This window comes from Rhipicephalus microplus, chromosome 8 (assembly GCF_043290135.1).
Source record: "Rhipicephalus microplus isolate Deutch F79 chromosome 8, USDA_Rmic, whole genome shotgun sequence".
Classification (NCBI taxonomy): domain Eukaryota; kingdom Metazoa; phylum Arthropoda; class Arachnida; order Ixodida; family Ixodidae; genus Rhipicephalus; species Rhipicephalus microplus.
This window is the reverse complement of record NC_134707.1, coordinates 19,451,573-19,460,579: the sequence shown is the minus strand read 5'-3', so window position 1 is coordinate 19,460,579 and position 9,007 is coordinate 19,451,573. Positions and strand designations below refer to the sequence as shown.

General features: G+C 42.9%; 1 protein-coding gene across 3 annotated transcripts; it reads left to right on the top strand.

Moving 5' to 3' along the window:
- Positions 1 to 1,236: 1,236 nt before the first annotated feature.
- On the top strand, positions 1,237 to 8,143 carry LOC119165722 (gastric triacylglycerol lipase-like). 3 transcript variants are annotated; one of them, XM_037417804.2, is made up of 7 exons: positions 1,237 to 1,348; positions 1,447 to 1,597; positions 2,417 to 2,509; positions 3,715 to 3,867; positions 5,767 to 5,838; positions 6,271 to 6,339; positions 7,554 to 8,143. In XM_037417804.2, the coding sequence occupies exons 1-7, from the start codon at positions 1,272 to 1,274 to the stop codon at positions 7,806 to 7,808; spliced, it is 870 nt and encodes a 289-aa protein (XP_037273701.2). In that variant the 5' UTR covers positions 1,237 to 1,271; the 3' UTR covers positions 7,809 to 8,143. The 3 variants fall into 3 exon arrangements, with proteins under 3 accessions (XP_037273701.2, XP_037273702.2, XP_075726489.1); XM_037417805.2 differs by lacking the exon at positions 6,271 to 6,339; XM_075870374.1 differs by lacking the exons at positions 5,767 to 5,838; positions 6,271 to 6,339.
- Positions 8,144 to 9,007: the final 864 nt, after the last annotated feature.

Sequence of the window (9,007 nt, the reverse complement as noted above, 5' to 3'; positions counted from 1 at the left end):
CCTGCGTTCTTTGATATATCACCGTGGCCGTGTAGTAGCCCCCGGGTGATGGTTCGGCCACGTCGACGTAATAGACTCCATTACGGGAGCCAAGCCGTTTTTCGAGTGCTTCACCACGCGCTTGCCTTCTACCCTCGTGCGCCTCCCCGGTCATATTACGGAGAAGCGGGGACACAGCTGTGGAAGGGACTCTCGAAAGCGGAGGAGCAAGGCTTTCGGTGCATACACAGAAACGTACTGCTGTGTGCAGCCATACTCAAATAACACGATCCAAAGTAAGTGAGCAGTGGCAGTATTGTGGGGAAGTGGCCAACATTTACCTTATGGTCTCGGCCTGCCAAACAACCCCCAAAAAACACAAATCCCCAAGCTCGTCAAAGAGGATTGCAAGACAACCCTGCTCAATAGCTGCGGGCTTACAAAAACTTGATAAAAATAACTCGTTAGTAAACTTTGTAATTATTGACGTGAGTTCCGTTTTTTTATTAAAACGTTTTAATGCATATAACCTATGGCATACAGATTACTTAGATATGACAAAATTGCACGTATATCGAGATATTCATAATTGAGATTCAAAGTCGGCATCAAAACTGATATCACCGGTGCGCACTGAATCCGGTGGAACACTGGACGATCCGAGGCAGGGAAGTCATGCTATCTTAATGAAGGCGCGCCGAAGCTGAGTTTGGTCGGAAAAATTGGCGAAAATATTTTAAATGCACAAGTATACAGCTCACTATTCGAAGGAGATGGCTAGGGTTTATCTGGTTCTTTATTACACTTTAAAGAGGTGAAAAAGTATCTTTTTTGCCTGCAAGATAAACCACCGCATTGGCTTCCCTTGAGTTTTACGCTTCCCAGACAAAAAAAAAATGTTGATATTACAATTTTTTTTGTGCTCAGTTTGAAAGAAACAGATAAGTACCAAGCACTACGTGCACAAATAAGGCAATGCGTTGGTGCATGTGATATGAGTGACAGCTTTTTACAAAAACGGGTTGCCGTGGCGCGCCTTCATTCAACTTTCATCACTCCCTTGTGACAGGCAGTTGTGACTCCCTTGTGACAGGCATTAGCCTGACGGATCAAAACAGGCACGCTTCGTTCGCGCCTTGCAGCATGAAGATTTGACGAAGTTGTCTCAAATAACATGAGGTCTGGCGTGGTTTACGCTGGTATTGATACATCGGAATGTCTAGAGTGACCGGCTCAATTTTCTTGTTTTCACAGGTTTTCTCTTTGCCGACAGTGGATACGACGTGTGGGCGATGAGTAACCGAGAGTCAAGTCACATATCGAACAGCACGAGGTATTCGCAGCGAGATCCCAGGCACTGGAAATGGAGGTATAAAATCTGCGTTTATTCTGCATCGTCATAAACTGGCTAAGGAAGGCGCCGAGTTACACATTTACTCAGCATTTTTCCTCTCTGTGTCATTGTAGCTTCGATGAATTAGGACGCTATGACCTTGCGGCCTGCATTGACCACGTTCTCAAAGTTACGGGAGCCCCCAAGCTGACCACGGTCGCACTGTCTCAAGGAGTAATAGCCAACCTCGTGCTGCACTCTGTACGGCCAGAGTACAACAATAAGGTGACCCGTCTTTCGTATTTTGTAAAGACTAACACTTGAGCTCGTCAGGAGAGTGTGATAAGGGAACCATCTATTAGCTCTGTCGCATAGACTACAGTCTTAGAGATCAGAGATGGTTTCTGTTCAAGCTGTGTCTTTCTTGGTTAGAGCCAGTGATATTTTTATGCACACACGTGCATGAATAAGCCGAATAGTGAGCCTTCCAAACATATATTAGCGCTAAGCTGACTCAGTCGCTAAAATTGAGCGAAAACTTCATTGGCAGTGCAGAAGTACTTGGACTTCAGCGATATGAGTGGATGAAGTTTTAGAAGCTTAACAAAAGATGAATGGGAAAAAATCTGTATGAACAGAAATGCCAAAATGCCTTTCAGAGCTGTGTTATCACAATATGATGCCACACGTTAGTTCGTCACATAAACGGTAGTATGACATCAGTACTTGTTCACTCTTTGTCGGATGCAGGCTCGAAAGCTGTTGCAAGAAAGGAATATTTCACGTTTATTTTTTACTAAAATGCTTCCTCACAAAACAAGTAACTTACAACTACGATAAGCCAGAAATATACTGAAGAGGAGCTGTTACGTCAACCACGATGATCAGGTTGCGCGTGTTCGTAGAGGAAGTTTATCAAAGGGCATGCACATTCGTTAAACAGCACGGACATAGGTGAAAATCTTGTAACATAATCTGTAGTTTGAGATAAGGCGACAAAATGTGTAAAAGTTGTGTTCACCTAAACGGCACTATGAAATTACCTGAAAGGTGTTTGCAAAAAAGACACAGGATGAAGACAAACACTTTTTCTCAACCACGCAGGTAGACCTTCTCGTGGCGTACGGCCCTGTCGGAAATCTCACCCACATCGAGTCTCCGACTTCGGTACTAATACCGCATGTCCCATCCCTCATGGCAAGTCGTTCGATTCCAAAACTCCCTCGAACTGCTCATTTACAGTGTTATGTACCTCACAAGCATTACACATTTTGTCAATACTAAACATGCTCATCTAAAACGGCTATTATGTCTACTGTAAACATGGCAGCATGACAGTGCCTTGCGGAAGGTGACATACTATTCGCTCTCCATAAAATGTGTTGTGGTTTGGTTTTTACTTGGAGCGGCATCGTCGTTAGCTTCATCGTCAACGTTACCCTTCCAGTGGCAATACATAACGAATGTTACATTTGGTTACTGTCTTACGACTGCGGACAGCAAAAACTTCAACCAGTTGACCTAGCTCCAACAAAAAGAGAATAATATTAGTTAAGAGTTTCACGCCCCAAAACCACGATATGTTTGTTAGAGACGCTGTAGTGAAGGGCTCCGGAAATTTCGGACCATCCGGTGTTTTTTGACTTGCACTGATATAGCACAGTAGACAGGCCCTTACTATTTCGCCTCGATTAAAATGCGACCACCATGGCCGGTATCAAACCCATGACCTCGGATCAGCAGCTGATCTGCCGAGGCCTCAACACGAAGGTTCACTAAGTATTCACATTAGGAAGTATCGTAATAGTCTCCTATGTTTGTTTACATTCAACCCGTGCCTTAACTTCTGTGTCTTCTTAATGCAGAACTTACACAGTCTTCGGGACATTAAGATACTGTTATAATAAATCTCGCCGTTGCTTTCTTTGAAGCAGTCTGACACCTGTTGAATATAGGAACGGTGCTAGCATTTCTTGTACCACACTTCTATTAACCTTTACGGCCTTTGTTTGGTGAATGCTCTTAGCTCATCGTTTATGATAGTGCCTGTGCATGTGAGTGCAACTGCTTCATATGAACTGACCATATTTCCCTCAAATTTATTCCTGAATTCTTAATCTAAACAGCGTGAAACATTTCGGAGGTAAAGACGGCGTTCTCATGAAAGTTATGGTCTCAGTTGCGAATGCAGCAACGCCAGTATTCAAGTTAAAAAGTGACCAAGACGATCTCTTATGAATCTTTACACAGGCTGCCGACTGTGCTGTGTTTCTCTCTTCCCTCTCTGCTCACTATCCCTCAATCTTCCCATCTCTCTCCCATGCGCAGGGTAGCAAACTGGCTGCCTATAGGCTGGTTAACCTCCCTGCCATTCTTTTCCCTCTATTTTCCTTCCTTTACAGAGGCTTGTCTACCCGTTCACGATGGCCGGTTTCCTCGGTACCTCCAGAGGACTGAGGTCATTGATCTCAGGAGTGTGCACCCTTTGGGGAGGTACACTTTGCGCGCTCGGCTTCACGATGACCAGTTTTTGCAGTCCAGAACAGTTCAATACGGTAAGAACGTACTAGTCTCGGTGCAGCCGTAAGGCTACATAACCAGCAAAATTGCGCTTCTTCTCATCGTCACTGGTCGCTTAGAGTAAACGTTTGTGGCATGGCGTAGGCTCTTTGCACGGACTTTATCCCCTAATGCCGAATTTCGTACATTTCCGCCTGTAGTTCCCCAGCTTTTGATCGAAGCGATAGCACAGCAATATAGGGACACATGCTTAAGTAGGCCAACAAAGGCCTCCAGACGCGTCACTGACAAATATTTGTAGTTGAGTGCAAAGTTCTTGGTGAACGTAAACCTGAAATATAAAAGTCACAGTTTTTCCGCAAAAACGAAGCAATGAATTCGATATCAACAAATTCGAAGGTAAAGCGAAGAATTGCAAGCATATCGAAACGTGCCCCGCGTTTCTCACGCACAAATAACGCACAAAACGTAATCACAGGTACAGATGAAAACGAAAAACTTATGACAAGTGGTACAGAACCTGCGAAACGGGCATATCCGCTCGATAGCGGTACCTCCAGAGGACTCAAGCTGTGTCTCAAGAAGCTTTTTCAATGGCTATGTATATTCATGCGCATGTTGTCAAATGCAGTTCATTAGTGTGACAAGAATGATTGCCCAAAATCAGTTTAACCTAAAAGACTAAGCAATCGCTGTGATAGCGACAAATTGCAATGGTATACGAAGTGAGGTTGGCAGTCAACTCATTCACGTCTCATCTCACGTAACCCTGTGAAACGCTGGTGTAAGAAAACACGGCCGCTCCAGGTACAATTTCGGCCCCGTTTTTTTCGTGTTGAGGGCGTAGCCTGTAGAAGCTCCCGCCTGCTGTAGTGGTACAATGAGACGCGCGCTGATCGTCGGCTGGTTTTTCGCCGTGGTGAGTCCATATAACTGCTATCGCAATAAAAGGCTGAATACTGTAAAAGAAAGCTAGTATGATGCCATATCACCTTATGTAGCTCTTTATTGTTCTTTAGAAATCACCGCAATTGCTAAGCACTTACACAATTAATCATTATTGTTTCGACTCTAAAACATTCATGACGGCCTGAATAGATTTGTTTTTCGTTGAGCAATATGTATTGTCCATCGCTGATCCCTATTTACGCGTTTCCAGCGGCAGATACGTAAGCGTGGCAGTTAGAGAAAATTAGATTTTGAACTTGCTGGTTTTCAATACATCTTTGCGGGGCTGAGTACAATGCTTCAAAAAAAAAAAACGCCCCAAAGATGAATCAGTCAGGGTGGCAGTCATTATGTAACTTAAATTAACAGCTCCCACTACACGTGACAAATAGGTAATTCGACAATGTTAGGAAATCTAACTGTAGTGACTGATCCCACGGCCTACACCAATGAAGGACATTCTCTTCAGCAAAACTGTGGTGAATCAACTTTATGAGGAGCTTATCTTTGAGTTCGCAGCTGCGTGTCGTGGAATTTGCATTTGCTACTACTTCATCCAATGGCCTGATTTGAAGCGGCTTAAATGATGAATTTAGCTGAACTAAGCAGCATCAATTTGGAACCCGCAAACGTTGGTCGCAAAATGAAAAACAAATTATCCAAGAATAACTGAAGAAGACTAGGGTCATTTTGTTGCTTATATTTTTATTAGAGCTTTTAACATCCTCTGAGAAGAATGCCAACAACATGGCTAATTTGTCGGTTTTTCTGAAGCACACAAATACGCCAGAAATATTTCATTCTAACATCGCCTAGTAGTAACGTCTAAGATAGCATTATGCCATTCGACGCTAAACTCATGCTTGCACTGTTTATTTAGGAGTACGTCCTGACTGCGTGTTTGGAAAGCTTACGTAGGCACGTATCATTGTCACATATTACTCCTTCACTTCATTGATTTTTTTGTTGCAAACTCTTTACTTCAGACTCGCATTCCAATGTACATGGGTCATATGCCTACTGGTACAACTGTGCAAAACCTTCTTCATTTCCACCAGGTATGCGCCTACATCTCTGAAACATTTAGTGCAGTTCGAGGCTTGACCTTATGCACTAAAATTTACATGCACGTGCCAGGCAAGAAATGCATGGTCAGGTCAAGTTGAGGGTTAAGAAATACTTTGAAAACTTGATGCAGGGGCACTCGAGGATGTCCTTTCAGATAATTACGTGAAGTAAAATAATGAAATTTTTTTTCAGGTATGCAAAGCGAAGAATTTCGTAATGTACGAATGCTCCTGCATCTCTGGAACATTTAGTGTAGTTCGAGGCTTGACCTTATGCACTAAAATATACATGCATGTGCCACGCAAGAAATGCGTGGTCAGGTTAAGTTGGGGGTTAAGAAATACTTTGAACACTTCATGCAGGGGCACTCGAGGATGTCCCTTCAGATAATTACATGAAGTAAAATAATGAAATTTTTTCAGGTATACAAAGCGAAGAATTTCGTAATGTACGACCACGGTCCTACCGAAAATCTTCGGCGATATGGCCAGGTAAATTAAGCATAAGATTTTCGGGGTCATAGACCGCATTTACTGTGCATGTCTGTCTTGAATTCCATAAGATGTGACCGAAAATAACGAATGCGTAAGCAGGAAACGAATGTGTGCAGTGTCTCATCTCCCTGCAAACATTTTTTTGTCTTTATTGCCTCTGACGTATGGGGCAACGCTTTTATGTCTGTACTACCATGGTTGAAAGCACGTATGTCGTGGAAATGCTAGGGCCAAGCTTGAAGGCGGAAAAGTAACAAAAAAGACGAATCACTCATACTCTCCTCAACTTTCATCGTTAGATTCCAATCAATCGATTGTATACAATTGATATGTAGCCCTACAAGACAACCACCAATGAGAGGATATATACTTAAGAATAGTATTTGCCTCATTTTGTTGGCTTAGCATGGCACAAAACACTGAAAAGTGCCCAAAACTCTTGTTAGTGGTTTCTCATTTAAATTTTCCAGGAAGTCTTTTCTGCAAAGCTCAGGGCTTAGAAGTGTTCTCTGGTAAGCCAGGACATCTGCAAGCTGATGTCAGGGGCAATATTCCAAAGCAGCAAATACACATTTTTTATTCGTGCTTCAGATTCGGTAGTTGCTTTCTGAATTCTAAGTACGTGCTGATTTAAAACTCATACATCTGGGCTGCACCAAAAACTAGTATGCAATACTTACTTTTTGGTCTCAAAAATATCGTATTTATGAAGAAAGCAAGCCGGCCAATTGTAGTATGTGGCTGTCGTTTCGTACGTTTTGTCTCTTGTTTCACATTTGTTCTGACCGTCGTGGTGCTATCCCCCAGAACTGTGGTTCAATACCCAGCCATGGTTACCACTCTTAGATGGGAGTTAAATGGAAAATACACTCTTGTAGGTAAATACAGTGGCATGTTAACAAATCCTAGCTTGGGAAAGTTAACGCAAACCCAGCTTTTGCGCATGCCTATTCATATTCTGGTTGACGTGAAGCAACACAGGGGCACCAAACTGATCGAAGAAACAATATGAGGATCGACAAATAAAACAGGCACTTACCACAACTTTTCTCAAAGCAGTAGACGTTAACAAGGCTATCATGTAGGAGTCTACAGGTCTTTTATTTCGAATAATTTTCATGGTCATTCTCTATATTGATGTGTACTCATTATGTGGCTATTTCGACCCGCAGGAACATAGACAATTATCACACTTTTTTTTTAATTCGCAGAGAACACCTCCACCGTACCCACTGGATCGCATACGTTTGCCGATTGCCCTGTTCTGGTCTTACGGAGACACGTTGGCCGGTGAACACGACGTCGGAACTATGGCTGCCGCTCTCGGTTCCAACGTGATATTGAACTACCCGGTTCCTGTACGGACGTTTCGCCACCTCGACTTTGCCACTGGATACAGGGCTAATGAACTCTTACATAACGTTGCCCTCGAACTTATACGGAAACGCATTGGCCGGAACCTTTGATGTCAGCCGTCGTGGTGTGTTCATTTGTTACGGTGCTCCACTCATGACTGGAAAGACACAGATTGGAGTGCTACCACGCTGCTCGAAATGCGATGGCGGCAAGCCCCATTGCTAGGATTTCTTTTTTTGCTGGGGGTAGAAGGGGGGAGGGAGGATTCGCTCAAGCATCAACTGTTTTAGAAAAACACACGTTGTGAGCGCTGACTATGTATTTCAATGTCTCCATCTGTATTGTACTCATTGTTATATTGTACTCACCATCATCGTTAGTCATGTGAGCTGCAATGCTTAGCTCTCACGAGACTGCATTAAAACCTTGTTACTGTCGTATCAGACATCATCTTATCAGTAGTATAGATGCATGGTCGCATAATATTTAATATTTTCATTATTTATTTTTTTGGAAAGAATACCCACCTAATCCACCGAAGAAGAAGGGTGTGCTGCACCTTTCAGCCACGTCCTCTCTCTTTTTAGCTGCAGGTCTGAGTGGAAGCAAGGTGTAAGAGAGTCATGCACTCTGCAATGCGACTGGGAGTTAACGAATTACAAGTTCTGGAAATGAACCACAGCCCTTCAAACGCCTCATTCACAGTCGGGGTTGGAGTCGCTTTTTGACATTAAAGCTCAAGAGCCCGATATAAACAATTTGATGTCAGTTGAGGAAAACTTCAGCAGCACGAACTTGAAAGCAGCGATGTCTATTTTGAGTGTTTTAGGCACATGAAGCATTGAAAACGTACGAGAATGTTTCTTTCTTTATTTCTACATGACTACCCGATTTCTTATTTACTATATGTAATTTATCTTTAATTTTTCGAACGTTCAAATCTGGAGCACTTAAAAACGATGGACCAGGTAATCAAGTGCAATACAAAAAATCAAGATACTTTAACCTGAAATACAATTCTTTCTCTTGCTCCCTTCATGGACACTAAATTGAAGTAGATTTGGACGAAAAAAACTAATTAAAGAATAAACTAAAATAACAAAAGTAAAACTAGAAATGAAATGTCCTGTCTGCATCACTTAACTATCGCAGGATCCTGCACGTACCGTCTCGATGAAAAAAAAAAGTTAGCACGAACAACCAGCCAACAGAGGCGAACGATTTCGACACGCGTGGTGCTGCTGTTCACTAGCACACCAACAATGAGATTGCCAAGCGCCTTCATATCTAATCGAAGGGGTAGCCGGCG